General features: G+C 45.1%; 1 protein-coding gene across 3 annotated transcripts in view; it reads left to right on the top strand.

Annotated features, from left to right (window-relative positions):
• BABAM2 (BRISC and BRCA1 A complex member 2) overlaps positions 1-15559 on the top strand; it is a 406214-nt gene that overhangs the window by 305959 nt on the left and 84696 nt on the right. For all 3 annotated transcript variants that reach the window (XM_044261850.1, XM_044261851.1, XM_044261852.1), the window contains exon 8: positions 14587-14686. In XM_044261850.1, coding sequence (XP_044117785.1) covers positions 14587-14686 — 100 coding nt within the window. The remainder of the gene's footprint in view (positions 1-14586; positions 14687-15559) is intronic.

The raw sequence follows: 15559 nt of genomic DNA, 5'->3' as shown, positions 1-15559 counted from the left end.
TGAACAATTGATTGAGAAAGATAAAATGTTTTTTCAAATGACAGGCATCTACTGAATGCACAGTATTTCTCTCAGGATTCTGACCCTGCTCAGAGCCTCCTCCATCCCCCATCTCTGCAGATGCCCAGAGGTCCCTCATCTTTATCTTTTTCCTCCGCTCCCTCTCCCCACTGCACTCCAGAAAATGGCTCCCGCACTCTGCAGGTGACTTGGGAGCATTCTGCCTGGTCGTGGGCCACGGTTCTGTGGAGGGCAACCGTACTTCCATCCACTGTCTGGGACATCCTGCCCGCACATTTGCAGCCATTTCCTGGAGCAGTAGCTGGAGGCAGGGCCAGGCACCTCAGCAGCAGCAGCAGAAGGCCAAGGAGAGGGGGTGCTTCCAAGCAAGCACCTGCCTGCGGTTCCCGCTTCTCTTCATCATCCACAGTCTCGGCTGTATCAGGCGCTCGCTCATCTCGGGCAGCCGCGGTGGCCTGGAATGGGGAGGAGAGAAGAGATACTTCTTCTTCTACCCCTTTCCTTCTCCCCAGGAGAATCACTGGAGGGACGCCACATTACTTGGAGGTGCTGGGGCAGGTAAAGGTGGAGAATCACTGTATGGCCCATCTGTTGACTGTTTGTAGATGCTATAGACGATGTTCAAGATTTTGAACGTGATTTCCGACGATAACCAAAGTGGCCTGTGACTGTTCCATGTGAACCAAACCAAAATCACAACAGAAATACTGACCTTCATGTTATGGACAGTTTAGTTTACCAACTTAGTCACAAAAGATAAAGCTATCACAGAAAAATGTTCAACTTCTATAACTGGTATTTTCATTTATGATGAATATTATTAACCAGCTGTTGTTAAACATTAATTCTAACACATATATCCCGAGGAAATGGAATGTGACTTCCAAAATTTTTGGAATTGTGGCACCTTATTGTTGTACCTAAATGGTTTATGTGTTGAACACATAGTCTAAATTTAGAACAACAACAAAGCAATACTTTAACTTTACAGCCCTTTTGTGAAAACTGTAGACTTAATGAGCGTCACAGAACCGGACCCAGGAATGGCTGTCACTAAGCTGAACATGTCATTCATTCATTCATTCATTCATACTGAATATATTGTTACTTTGTATTGCTAAGTTATCGCCCATTTTGTTTACCCAGTCTGCTCCTCCCCAAATGTGTGTGTGTTTTTGTTTTTTTTTTAATTTCTGCAGGTGAATTCAGGCTAAAGTTTTTCTAGCTTACTAGAATTTGGTGTGCTTCATGCTTCAGTCAGTGTCCTTGGAGTGATTGTCCCTCTTGTCATGTGGGAAGCGTGCCTAAGTAATGCCCAAGATACTGCCTTAGGCTTCTGCTATGAGCTCCTCACAGAACGCTGAAGGTTTGGCCCGCATACCATCAAGAAGCCAACATCCCTATCCTAAGTACAGGCCTGGCCTAAGGTTAACAGTAAGACCAGCATTTTGTTGCTTCATTTTCCTATTAAGCTCTGGGTTGCTGATTGAAGCAAAATTCCAATGTATTGACACACTACCACATTGTTAACACGATAGGGAGGATTTGATTATGGGAGAACAAGTCCAAAAACGGTAAATTGACAAAAAAAAAAAAAAAAAAATTCAGGCCTCGCTTCTCAAGGCAGCTTTTGTGGTTGCATTCCTTTATTTGATGTGGTTCCCTTCCTCTCCTGTGCCAAACGGTGCAGTGCAGAAAAATGATGAAGTTGCAAAAAAGGGCAAGGGAGGGGCCCGGAGGAGATAGGGAGTGAACTGTTTAGTAACAAGAGAAAGAAAACAGAGCTCAGGGATCAAAGACAAAAATACCTGTTTCTCGAAGCAGGAAAAAGAAAGAAACACGCGATTCCTTTCCCAGTGCTTGGGTCCAGGCTGAGCCCGCCGTCAGCTGGCGCCTCTTAGGCCAACCCAGAGCAGGAGAGACAGGAAGGCCCCAAGCTGCCTCTAGGTGAGAAGAGCCGCAGCTTGAGAAAGACAGAGTTGAGTGCCCTGGGTTACCAAGAACAGCAGGGTTAGCCAGGGAGGGCCCCAGGGAAGAGGGGTGGAGAACAAAGGCCGCCTTCCATCATCAGATTATGGGACTGAACACGTTTTAACACCAGCCAATCTTGGAGGCAAGTCCCAAGACAAGCATCGGAATCTAAATGAGGAAAACTGTTTCCATGCAAGAACAGGATTTTATTTATTTACAATTTTCAGGCTGGGCAGCTTTTCTAATTGTATGGTGTGTGACTACCCAAAGTGACATTTTCTGAGTTTTAAAATTATCTCTTTTTGCACTGTGAAAAGAGCATATATGATTCATCTTAATATTTCTGAAGATCAGTCACCAACTAACAGCTAGTATTTTGGGTGGGAGGAAGGCTTTTGTAGGCAGCTTTTTCACCTAGCATAGAAGGAGAAAGCACCAGAAAACGCCTCAAGCTTCATTTGAGATGCTATAAATACCTCTCTTGCACAGCTCCAATCCAGTATCAGTATGAGAACTCCCACAGTCCACGAGGGGCCTCGACGTGCCTACCGCTCAGCTCACCCATGCCCGAAGAAGACGAATGCTTGCGGTTGCCAGGCTGGTCGAATATGGTCTATAAGGGGTTTGACCAATGGGACTACTTTTCATTTTTGCCAGCCTACTCCGGGTCTTTTTGCCTCTCTTTCTTCCTGGATACATCCCCATCCTCGGCATCCCTCGAATTAGCAAACGATCCTTTGATCCTAGATCAAGAGCCCACAAACTACAGCCAACTTTGTTCAGCCCACGAGCTGAGAGTGATGTTTCACATTTCTTAAATGACTAGAAAAACAACTTAAAAATTTGTAAAAATTGTATGAAATCCACATTTCAGCATCCGTAAATAATTCCATTGGCACCCGGTGCGTCACCCGTTTACGTATTGTCTGTGGCTGCTTTCATGCCACGGCATCAGAGCTGGGCAGTTGCGACAGAGACATTGTGGCTACAGAGCCGACACCAGTTACTGCCTGGCCCTTTGCTGACGGAGTTTGCTGACCCCTGTCCTGGGCCCTTTCACAATGACTGTTCCAGAAAAGATGTATACATGCCTTCTAATGTCCATTTTGGAAATTTGACCCCCGTACTTTTCCCTACATTCATTTGACTTTAATACCACAACTATTTATTGAGTGCTTACTATGAACTTGGCATTGTTCCTGTTTCTGGTGTTGCAGTAGTGACCAAAACAGACAGAGGTCCCCATTCTAGTGAAGGGTGTTGGGGGAGACAAGGAACAGATACCATATGTAGAGTGACTTCTGGACACATATGCCGTACAAAAAGTAGACCAGAGATGAGGGGATCCCTGGGTTGTAGGTGGGTTGTTACAAGCAGCTGCTTCAGGAATTTGTGAGATCTGAGGAGGACCTAAGGCAGGTCAGGCAGAAGCCCCCTACATGGCCGGGAAGAATGTTCCAGGCCGAGCGAGGAACAGAAGGACTGGGCCAGCGGTCTGAGGTGGGATAGTCCCGGCCTGTCCGTGGAGGCAGGAATCCGGATGAGAAGTTACAGGAGACGGGACAAGGCTGACTGACTGCGGCGTGTGAGAGAGGAGAGCCCGGCATGACTGAGGAAGCAGGAAGCAGGAGGTTAGGGCTGGCACTGGCGGCCGCGGGGCGAGCCCGAGGTTTTGCAGGCAGGCTCTGCTTGTGAGCAGGTTAGGTCGGAAGCACACTTTAGACGTCCAGGGGAGGCAGCCAGCAGGCAGTCGGCTCTCTGAGTCCCAAGTGGAGGGAAGGACTGAGCTAGAGTATAAATTTGGAAGTTGTCAGATGCTGCGTTAAGCATCGAGACTGCCTGAGATTTGGTCTCCAGCTTCAGACTGTTCTCCCCAGGATATCTCTCACTCTCTCACTGAACAGAACTTCTTTTCTTTTCTTTTTTTTTTTTTTAAGATTTTATTTTATTTTATTTTTAAAGATTTTATTTATTTATTTGTCATAGAGAGAGAAGCGAGAGCAAGCATAGGCAGACAGAGTGGCAGGCCGAGGCAGAGGGAGAAGCAGGCTCCCTGCCAAGCAAGGAGCCCGATGCGGGACTCGATCCCAGGATGCCAGGATCATGACCTGAGCCGAAGGCAGCTGCTCAACCAACTGAGCCATCCAGTTTATTTGTCAGAGAGAGATTGAGCACAGGCAGGGGAAACTGCAGGCAGAGGAAACGGGAGAAGCAGACTACTCTCTGAGCAAAAAGCCCGATGCAGGGCTCAATCCCAAGACCCCGGGATCATGATCTGAGCTGAAGGCAGATGCTTAACCTACCACGCCACCCAGGTGTCCGCAGAACTCCTTTTCTAACCTCAGATTTTCTTTCCTGCCCAGGTCACCGCTGGCGTGCGTCAGGATCTACCGTTGTATATTCTCACTCACTCTCCTGGCAGATGCCCTTTCACCCGTAGCTCACCTGGGCAGGCTGAAGTGTCACAGATGCTTTTCTCATGGGGGCAAAAGCTGCTTACTGTGCTCCGGGAGTCATGGGCTGCTGCCCACAGAGTCCCCAGCCCTTGAGGCAGTGCCTTGCCTTTTGAAGTAGAATCTGCGACCTCCCTATTTCGGCCCCCGGTCTTGATTTGACTGCTCCCTCGCCTGGGCTTCTGGTTATCCGCGTGTAACCACACTGCCTTTTGCCCACAAATCAACTCAGTGGTAATCGCCCTCTTTCTAGTTGTTTCTATAAGTATCTTATACTCCCATACCAGACCTTAGTCCATCAGAGCACATCTGTGTTTTCTTCACCTTCTTATCCAAGTGCCTTTCAAATTGTCAGTGACCTAATGCCCCAGAGATGGGAGGCAGATTTGTCTTTCCCACACGTTTCCCCATTCCCAGTCCTGGGTGTGCACCCTCAGCCTGAGGTGCAGAGCAATGGGGTGAGGACCACCGGCACCTACATCCTCTAGGGAACCTCCTTTTTTTTTTTTGGTCATTTACTTTTTTATTTTTTATTAGATCTTTTAATTTTTTATTAACATATAATGTATTATTAGCCCCAGGGGTACAGGTCTGTGAATCGCCAGGTTTACACACTTCACAGTACTCACCATAGCACATACCCCAATGTCCATAACCCCACCACCCTCTCCCTTCCCCCCTTCCCCAGCAAACCTCACTTTGTTTTGTAAGATTAAGAGTCTCTTACGGTTTGTCTCCCTCCTGATCCCATCTTGTTTCATTTATTCTTTTCCTACCACCCAAGCCCCCACGTTGCCTCTCAACTTCCTCATATCAGGGAGAGCATATAATAATTGTTTTTCTCTGATTGACTTATTTCACTAAGCATAATACCCTCTAGTTCCATCCACGCCATCCCAAATGGCAAGATTTCATTTATTTTGATGGCTGCATAGTATTCCATTGTATATATATACCACATCTTCTTTATCCATTCATCTATTGATGGACATCTAGGTTCTTTCCATCGTTTGGCTCTTGTAGACATTGCTGCTAGAAACACTCAGGTGCATGTGCCCGTTCGGATCACTACATTTGTATCTTTAGGATAAATACCCAGTAGTGCAATTGGTGGGTCATAGGGTAGCTCTATTTTCAACTTTTTGAGGAACCTCAGTGCTGTTTTCCAGAGTGGTTGCACCAGCTTGCATTCCTACCAACAGTGTAGGAGCGTTCCCCTTTCTCCGCATCCTTGCCAGCATCTGTCATTTCCTGACTTGTTAATTTTAGCCATTCTGACTGGTGTGAGGTGGTATCTCATTGTGGTTTTGATTTGTATTTCCCTGATGCCGAGTGATGTGGAGCACTTTTTCATGTGTCTCTTGGCCATCTGGATGTCTTCTTTGTAGAAATGTCTGTTCATGTCCTCTGCCTATTTCTTGATTGGATTATTTGTTCTTTGGATGTTGAGTTTGATAAGCTCTTTATAGATTTTGGATACTAGCCCTTTATCTGCTATGCCATTTGCAAATATCTTCTCCCATTCCGTCAGTTGTCTTTTGGTTTTGTTAACTGTTTCCTTTGCTGTGCAAAGGCTTTTGATCTTGATGAAGTCCCAATAGTTCATCTTTGCCCTTGTTTCCCTTGCCTTTGGCGATATTCCTAGGAAGATGTTGCTGCAGCTGAGGTCAAAGAGGTTGTTGCCCGTATTCTCCTCAAGGATTTTGATGGATTCCTTTCTCACACTGAGGTCCTTCATCCACTTGGAGTCTGTTTTCATGTGTGGTGTAAGGAAATGGTCCAGTTTTATTTTTCTGCATGTGGCTGTCCAATTTTCCCAACACCGTTTGTTGAAGAGGCTGTCTTTTTTCCATTGGACATTCTTTCCTGCTTTGTCGAAGATTAGTTGACCATAGAGTTGAGGGTCTATTTCTGGGCTCTCTATTCTGTTCCATTGATCTACGTGTTTGTTTTTGTGCCAGTACCATACTGTCTTGATGATGACAGCTTTGTAACAGAGCTTGAAGTTTGGACTTGTGATATCACCAACTTTGGCTCTTTTTTTTTTTTTTTTCAACATTCCTCTGGCTATTCGAGGTCTTTTCTGGTTCCATATAAATTTTAGGATTATTTGTTCCATTTCTTTGAAAAAAAAATGGATGGGATTTTGATAGGGATTGCATTAAATGTGTAGATTGCTTTAGGTAGCATAGGCATTTTCACAATATTTGTTCTTCCAATCCATGAGCATGGCATATTTTTCCATTTCTTTATGTCTTCCTTAATTTCTTTAATGAGTACTTTATAGCTTTCTGAGTATAGATTCTTTGCCTCTTTGGTTAGGATTATTCCTAGGGATCTTATGGTTTGGGGTGCAATTGTAAATGGGATTGACTCCTTAATTTCTCTTTCTTCTGTCTTGTTGTTGGTGTAAATAAATGCAACTGATTTATGTGCATTGATTTTATATCACTAAGGAACCTCTTAAAATGCAGATTTGAAGGTCCCATCTCAAACCAAATGAGCAGGCTTCTCTGGGGTGGTGCCTGGGTTTCTTGAGTTTTTAACAGGTTCCCCAGGTTATTCTCACACAGTCATGAAAACTACTAGTGCAGAGAAAAGATGGTAAACCCAGTTTCACTGTTTCCAGTGACACCTTGGGCAAGTGTCCATCTCAAGCCTCCGTCTTCTCATATCTACAACGTATATAGTAAGACTTGCTGCCTACTTTGTAAGGCCATTGTAAAGGGGGGAAAAGCACTTTGGAAACATCAAGTGTTCTGTGCTAGCACCCTGGCTAATCTCATCTTCTGATACCTTTACTTGTTTTTGTGTGCACCAGCCCAACTGCCGCTTTCTACAGATTAGCTCCTGGAGCTCAGAGGCCAGTAATGTGTGCATGAAGTTGCCTTTGTGTGCCTGAGGCTCTAGTAAGTAACAGTAACCAGGAATCAGGTAGATACCCTTCTCTGCCCTAGACAGGCAAAGGTATTTTTTTCCCCTCATTCTCTGCATTTCCTTTGACCATTAAAACCAGTGTGCAGTGAGGAAGGAGGTATAAAAACACTTGTGCATGTAGCTGAGGGTAACTACAATATGCATTGATTTTTTTATTGGCTTTATTGAAGTATAACTGACAAATTTGTAAGATAGTCAAAGCATACAATGTGACAGTTTGATATATCTATGTATTGATTTTCTTTCCCCAGTAAATATGTTATGAAAGTAACTGTACCTGGATAATAGCAGAGGGATACAGCCATTCACCGGGGCCTCGGAGTTGTACATTTCTAACAAACCGGTAGTAAATGTACTAGTCCCAATGCCTGATATTTGAAAATAGTTCCGTTTCGTAAAGAAATTGTGGTGGAATCAACTGCAGATCATAGGCCAGGGATCAAAAGGCAACCAGAGGGGAACAGCTTCTCTGTTGCTTCGCCTGCTCACATCTAGTGTAGCCAAGCTTCGTCGTAAGTGGTTCATCCCAAACCTTACTAGAACATCTGCTAAGTCCATTGTTGTTTCGGGGGATTTACTTTAAATGCTTTTCCACATGCTAACAGAATCCTGATGGTGGACATCTGTTAAGATTACCATCCCTTGAAGGTTTTTTTTAAGATGTTAACAGACTTAAAAAACACATTTCTGAGCAAAAACTTGGTTAGCGTTCATGTCGTGAGACATATTCTGTTTGCAGTTACAATATTCCCATCTCTTGTGTTTTTTTCAAACATCAGGCTTTCTTGCTTGCATGCCACCTCCTGTCTGCTGGGAGTTGCCCATCAGGTCTCTGGCCCGCAGAGTTCTTCTGGGTTTCCTGGGGTTCATTTGCCTAGAATGAAAAAGGAATGATTTCAGTTCAGGTACCTAAATCAGTTTAATAAACGTCCCTGGAAACAGCCTCCGTGGCTCAGCCTGAACTACACAAGCCACAAGGAGTCCGTGAACCTGATGCACGTGGAACCAGACGTCAGGTCTGCTGATAGCTTTTTGTGTCAGAAATCAGAAAGTGGGGTGCTGGTGGGTAGATTTAGGTCTGAGTCTCCTGGATTTAGATGCCTCTCTGCCATTTACCTGCGTGACCTTGGAGAGGTTCTCTAGCTTCTCTGAGCTCCATCCTTCCCATCTGTAAAATGGGATAACACCTCTGTTGCAGGTTGGTATGAAGCAGAGATGGTATCATACAGGAGGGGCTTAGCATAGTGCCTCATACCTAGTGCTTCTTAAATGGAACTGTTATTCCTGCCCCATCACTCACTGTACCAATGAAATCCTTCATATTTTAAACTCTTCATGTATACTGTGCGTAAGCAAGGAACAGCTGATTCAAAAGGTCCTTAGAGTATGTCTTCACGTTTTTTTTTAAAGATTTTATTTATTTATTTGAGAGAGAGAGAGAGTACGAGTAGGCAGAGCAGCAGGCAGAGGGAGAAGGAGAAGCAGGCTGTCCGTTGAGCAGGGAGAAACCGACACAGGGCTTGATTCCAGGACCCGGGGGTCATGATCTGAGCCAAAGGCAGAGGCTTAACCCACTGAGCCACCCTGGTGCCTCTGTCTTCACATTTTTAAGTCACTCTATTTAATAATTCCATAACTTGCTAAGTAATTTCAACACTTTCAGCTTCTTTTTAGACTTTGCTCCAGAGGAACATTTCCTCAGTGTATAATCATATTTATCATGGTGTCAGGACATTTCCATTTTCATGTGTCCCTCTAAAAATGGGAAACACAGAGTGGGATCCAGTACTGTGGTAAAGGCCTGCCAATATACCATGAAGCATATTTAATGGAAATACTGGGTTAATCACAGATGCAGTATGGCCAGGCTCCATTGGTTCCTAGTGAACCCCTCACCCAGTTTGACTCCCCAGTTTTTCTTCTGCTTGTAAGCTTAACTTGTCACTGTAAGCTCTTATTTTGTTTCTCCTGTTATACTCATTGAGATTTTTCGATTTTGAATTAGACCCTGGTTTTGTTTAACTAAGGTATCAAGAGACTCTTGAGATGGCTCAAGGTTGAATCTATGAAATGAGACAAGGGCTGACAACAGCTCTAGAAAATGCTTTACTAGCACAAAGAAAATGCAGTTGGGGGAAACAAACAAATCAGAGTCTCTCCTTAATGTACTATCTGTGCACTTCTGGGTTTTAAGAGGCTAGATAGGACTTTTTTTCTTTATCGTATAAGTTAACTTGTTATAACATGTATCTTAAGACAAGGACAAATGAGATGAGTTTTATGGATCTAAGCTTTTCTGAGGATAATATCAGCCACATATACCTCTGCTTCAGGACATAGCGGGGGTAGAATTTTAAATTTTTCACACTGTCTTTCTGACAAAAAAGGATGTAGACCTTGGAACCAAGAAGACTGGGTTTCAAGCCCCTCTCTGCAGCTTACTTGCTGGGTGACCTTGGAAAGATACTCAGATCTTTAGAACCTCGGTGTCCCCTTCTGTAAGTTGGACTACTTAGGTCTACTTGGCCAAGTTGTTATGAGTTTAGAGATAATGAAATGCCTAGTAGAGGGCCTGGCAAAGCAGATCCTCAGTAAATAACAGTGACTTGTGTTTTGCTGTAATGGCTCTCCTGGCAGGCCACCAGGAAACATACTCTGACATTATAGAGTACCCCAGATTCCTGAGGGCCCTGGCATTCTTCTACCTTGGAGGGAATTAGCAGGGGTGCCCTAGTATGGATCCAGAACAGGAAGCTGAAGTCCATACACAGAGTTGGGCATACAGGTAGTGTATGTTGAGCTGAACTGAGAGTTCACTTTTCCTACGGATGTGTCTTAACCTGGGGACTCGTGGCAACTGGAGTCCATCAACCATCCTGGGAGTTCCCCCTGTCAGTGCCTCACCCTCCAACACTCCCCTGAATCGTTCAGTGGCAGAGGCAACCAGGTCATCTTCCTCTCCCTCGGAACCCAGAACCCAGAACCCGCAACCCGATTCGGAGGCAAAGCAGGATGGTAACACTGATCCCAGTGTCTCTGACAGAGCCTTGACATAACCCTTGACCGTAGCTTGCACAAGCAGGAGACATTTTAGAATAAAGTCTCTCATAGAGTGCTTGCTTGGTGCTCGCTTCATATTACTGTAATTCTCATTGTTGCTTTGTCCCTTGAGAGAGATAGGCCTTTTTGAGAGTGGTAGTATCCCACAGCACTGATGAGAAAATTGAGTAGACCCAAACAGACCGAACTTGGCGGAAACAAGAATTATAATTGAAAATCACTGGCCCTTCTGGTTTTCTCCAGTGCCAAGTCATGTTTTGCTCATTTTATTTGGCCAGTGAGGTAAAATCCCACACAGAGAGGAGGGAGTTGCCATTCCACAGTGGGTTAAAATCAAACCCCGTTGTCCCAAGTGAGGCCTTCAGACAGGCTGACTCCCTGCGTTTTTCCATGTCAGTTTCTCAAAAATATTTCCCTCATGCTGTTGCACCATAGCCAAGTCAAATCTTCAATCGTAGAAGTGCTCTGAATATTTGCAGACAGAGCCCGGCTCCCAAAGGGCTCTGTTAGCTGTATTTGCATGGAAAACAACCGCATCAATACAGTGAACACAGACAATTCTTACATTTGAGTTTTAGTTCCAGTGAATCGGACTGGAAGTGTTTTTCTGGCTACCTTTTGGTCTGTTTAACTCCATTGTTGGAAGGTTTCTCAGACTCTGGCCTTGTGTCCTTCTGATTTATATCTACGGATTCAGTTTCAGGTCTGAGAAATAATGGCTGAATTTCACTTGTCATTTCAGTCCATAAAGAGAAGGTGCTTTCTCATCAAAACAGTCCCTACCCCTTCGTCTTATCAGTCTCAGTCTGAGACCTCGCCACTCTGGTTGACTTTTCCTCACTTTTGACCCTGCTTCCTCCCTTCATGGGTCTGGAGATCAGAAGAATCCACAGCAGTGGTCCCTTCCACCCTCTGCTCTCCCTGGCCCTCCCCGCCCCTCCCTGGCCCTCCCCGCCCGCCAAGGAGCCAGTCTGTCCAGCCCTGCCTTCTCTCCAGCCCGCCCTGCATTCCCGGGAAGCGATCAGGGAGCCTGGCAATCTCCGCACAGGCTGAGCTTTTCATTGTATGTGCCCCACCCAATAGTTTTTGATTCGTGAATATTAAATAATTAGAGATCACCAGGCCAGCCCTCTCTGTCCTGCACCCTTTAAAATCATAACAGCTTTTTTATTTCATGGCACTTGACTTTGTTTGTTCAGCACGATCGGGGCAGCATTCAGGCCAGAGCAGCCTGTTAAATATTTACCCGCGAGGCGGATATTTCTACAGGAGTCAGCAGCGCTTATCAGGATAGGACAGGGCAGTGAGGTTCAGAACCCCCACAAGCTAAGGAACTTAGGGAGTTCGAGAAAGGGTGCAGTAAGTGTCCTTTTAAACATAAACCCTCGTTTGGAGCAGTCCTTTGTAGTCTCTCAAGTGCTTCTTCACACACTGAGGCTCAGAGCTGCGTAGGCAGATGTCGCACACAATTAGACGGGGCAGAGGGGTCCACCCCTCACATCGGAGATCCAGCGGATGTGGTTGTTTGATGGCTGGGCTGGAAGAGACAGAGGCATGAACAAAATGGACAGGAATGCTTGCTCTGTGGCTGTGGGGCCAATTGTAGAGAGAGATGAGCATCCCGGTGCCTGCTTCACTGGTGGTCTCTATGCTTCTGGAAGCCCTGGGGCATCACTGCAGTCCCAACCCCACTCACTGGGGGAGTGGGGACTCTGGCAACCGGCCAGTTCAGATCTGGGCTTTACCATCTCCTAGCTGTGGGAACCCAAGGAAGTTTCTTCTGCCCTCTGAGCCCCACTTTCTTCACCTGTAACATTACAGTGCTAATTCTCACCTCCAGGAATTGTGGGGAGGATTAAACTAGGTAACGGAAAGCATCTGACAACAAGGGTTAGTTCGGGCAAATCACAGAAGCAGAGTGCAGAGAGGTGGGCCTGGAGGCTGAACAGCCGGTCTCTGGACTTCTCCACCCCCGTGCTTCTCTCCACCATTATAGGTAATTTTTGTTAAATGGCTGTGTGTCAGAAGCAGAGGGAGTCTCAAGTTTAGAGGATTACCCATGGACTGTTTTCATCTTTTTGGATTCAGTTTAGTGAACAATTAAGAACTTATACTGTAATATCATATACAGTTCAGAGCCCATTATAATCAATTCCGGGAAACTGTCCAAATTATTTTATTTTTTGGAATTTTAGGATGCTGAAGGTTGTTCCTCTTCGTACACTATGAGAAGCCTGGATCTTGGTATTTCTATGTTATACAGATATTTCCCCCCAGGAAAGACAAGATATAAATATAGGATTTATTTCTCTTATACTATAGAATCTTATTCTTAAGGAGTTTCCATCCTAATGGAACTGTGAGAACTTGCCAGTTAGAAGTGTGCCCTCTCTGTACTTTTGCATACAAAAGAGGGGACAAAAAGCCTTCTTCCAGGTCATGAGAAGTCATAGGAATTTTCCTAGCTTCCTTCGGAGTTTAGTCTAAATCTCCTCCAACGTCTACTCTGAGAGTAGCTGACGGAAGTGATGTTCCTGCTGATGCTGTGCAGTTGCAGACTGTAGATGATTCATTAATGTCAAACTTAGTCAAATGCTGTCTCATAATTTTCTCAGTTGTCAGAGTTGTTGTGCTTTTTAGGTCTCATCTGAATAGAAAAAGTCAACACCAAATATTTCCACCCCATGTTGACTTCCTCACATCGCCCAGGATTTTATTCATATGTTGGGACTTTTTCATTCCATAAACAAATGAACATAATATCCATTACTACCGGAAAAATTAATTTCAGTGTGGTCAGTAGGGCGACAGGCTGGGTCTGGGACCCTTTTCAAAACTTACGTGTGTTTTTCCCTGTATTGCAAACCCTAGGCTAAGTCTGTCTGCTCTAAACTATTTAGGAATGATTCTCTAAACTTATGGGGAGGCACTTTGCTTCCATTTACAGCCTTGTAACTGGGGACTGAGTTAATGAATAACCATGGTATTAACGGATCTTAAGGGTCTCTTTATACCTCATCATATTACAGAGGTGGTAGAAGGGGCTTTTGGAGTAAGAAACCTATACATTAAAATAAAATTCAAGTGAAAAAAAAAATTAGGACCCAAGGAAAGTGAGAGTAGGAAAGAAGATGAAATCAAGATTAAGGATGGGCTATGAAATATATACTGTGAAGTTCTGAACAGTGTTTTAGTAATTGTATGCTGGTTATTTAAACTGAAAGGGAATCTCCACAAAAGTCCTAGGAACTATTTCTGGATCAGTGTTGTGTCTTATTACTGCTTGGATCCCTGATTTTTGACGGCACCTTCTTGTGTAGATGAATTGAATGTGAGTTGGACTTGGACGAGTTGCAGACTTTTCCCGTATCGACCCACAGACACAGGACCGAGCAGCACAGTGTTTCCGAAGATGTTTAGTTCGTTGCCACAATTTAAAATTTGATACCTTAAGTCATCTGGATTTTTGGCTTCACATGAAAAATAAGTGTCTGCAAAGACCAGGCTTGTGTTTCCAACATAGCAGAGATCAACTGGAGTTTTGGGTGTGGAATCTCTCGGGTTCTCGGTGCTCAGTTATATCAGCTGCCTGGGCCTGGTCGAGTCTGGAGTCTGCAGCCCCTGTCCTAGACCACCGGCCCCACACTAAACCCGGGGAGACTAAAGCCCCAGAGGCTTTCCCCAGGCAGCAGAGCTGGTAAGGGGCAGAGCTGGTCCCTCCAGTGTGCTGTGGTGGTGCTGAAGGAATTCAGTTCAGTTCAGCATAGGGGTTTAAGGAATGACTTCTCTTTGCCCAGCACATGATGGAGAGTACGAACACATGCGTCTCCATCAGAGGTCCAACCCATTAATACTGGCAAGACATTTACCCACGCCAATCAAAATGTGCTATTTTGTGCATGATAGAACCATTAGTTGTTATCAGTCATTAGTTGGTAGTCATGGGTCATCTGAACATGCTGATCTAACAAAACAAATAAGATAAAGAATTGTCATCAGAAAGTGAAGCCCATGTTCCCATCCTCATTAACTCAAGTGGTTGGTGGGCAGACATTGATAAGAGAAGGCGAGTCTGTTTGGGGGTGTCACTTCCTGCATTGCTGGAGCCCTAAGAGAAGTGTCCCTTGTACTCTTGTCCTTTCAGTGCACTTGGAGGCTCCTCAGCTCTTCATATCCCAGCTTTTCCAGGAGGAGGATGTCTCATTGATTATGTGCCTCAAGTATGCCACCTACTCACCAACAAGGTAAAAACAAGTCTCCTGGCCCTCCCCTCGTGAGGCTCCTCCCTCCACGTGGCCCCGCCCTAGCATTGTGGGCCTTGTCCTGCAGGTGCGTCCTCTGCACCCCATCCTAGCTTGGGCCCCCACCTGACACTGGCTTTTCCTACTTGGAATTACAGTTCGTCTGTTTCTCTCCCTAGTTCTTTGCGCTCCTTCTTCCTTTCTTAAGGATTCTGACCTCCTGTTCCAGTCTTGTCTTCATCTTTTAAACTTCTACCTCCTCCTCCTCTAATTTCTTTTATGTCCCAAGTTTTTGCTAGGTCTTGCGCCTTTGAAATCCTCCTTTTCCCAGTTGTCTGGTGCATGCGTGGGTGGGAGGGTGTGGGGGGGTGTGAGTGTGTGTGTGTTTGCCACTAGTGAGTATCAAGGTAATTCACTAGAGCTTCCTTCACCTCTTTTCTGCTTTTCTGTTCCTCACTTTTTACCAGTCAGCGCTTGATTCTCCATGTCCTGTCTAGGAGCAGCTTGCCAGAGTCCCGCTCGTAGGGTAGGGGCAGGATTTCCAGGTCAGCTGGGCTGGTAGGCAAGCCCATCAGGTTATCGAAAGCTTTGTCCTAGCCGCATGAATGAGTCAGTACATTAGCGAATAACTGAGTTTACATTAATGGCTATTGTCAGATATTTCTATAAAGTGTAAATATGTATTTGTTAATGGCCAGTCACTGTAATTAGCTAAAAACTGGAGATATCTGTCCACAAACAATACTGACATTTTTCCCGTCTCCCACATCGACTCACTTCCTTCGCTTGATTCCCAAAGCACTGTTTTCTCTGCTCCTACTGACTTGTGCACACGGGCTTGGAAAAGAAATCTTTTGTTTGTCTCTTTCTTTCAAA

Source organism: Neovison vison, chromosome 8 (genome assembly GCF_020171115.1).
Source record: "Neovison vison isolate M4711 chromosome 8, ASM_NN_V1, whole genome shotgun sequence".
Taxonomy (NCBI): Eukaryota; Metazoa; Chordata; class Mammalia; order Carnivora; family Mustelidae; genus Neogale; species Neogale vison.
This window is presented reverse-complemented; position numbering and strand designations above follow the sequence as displayed.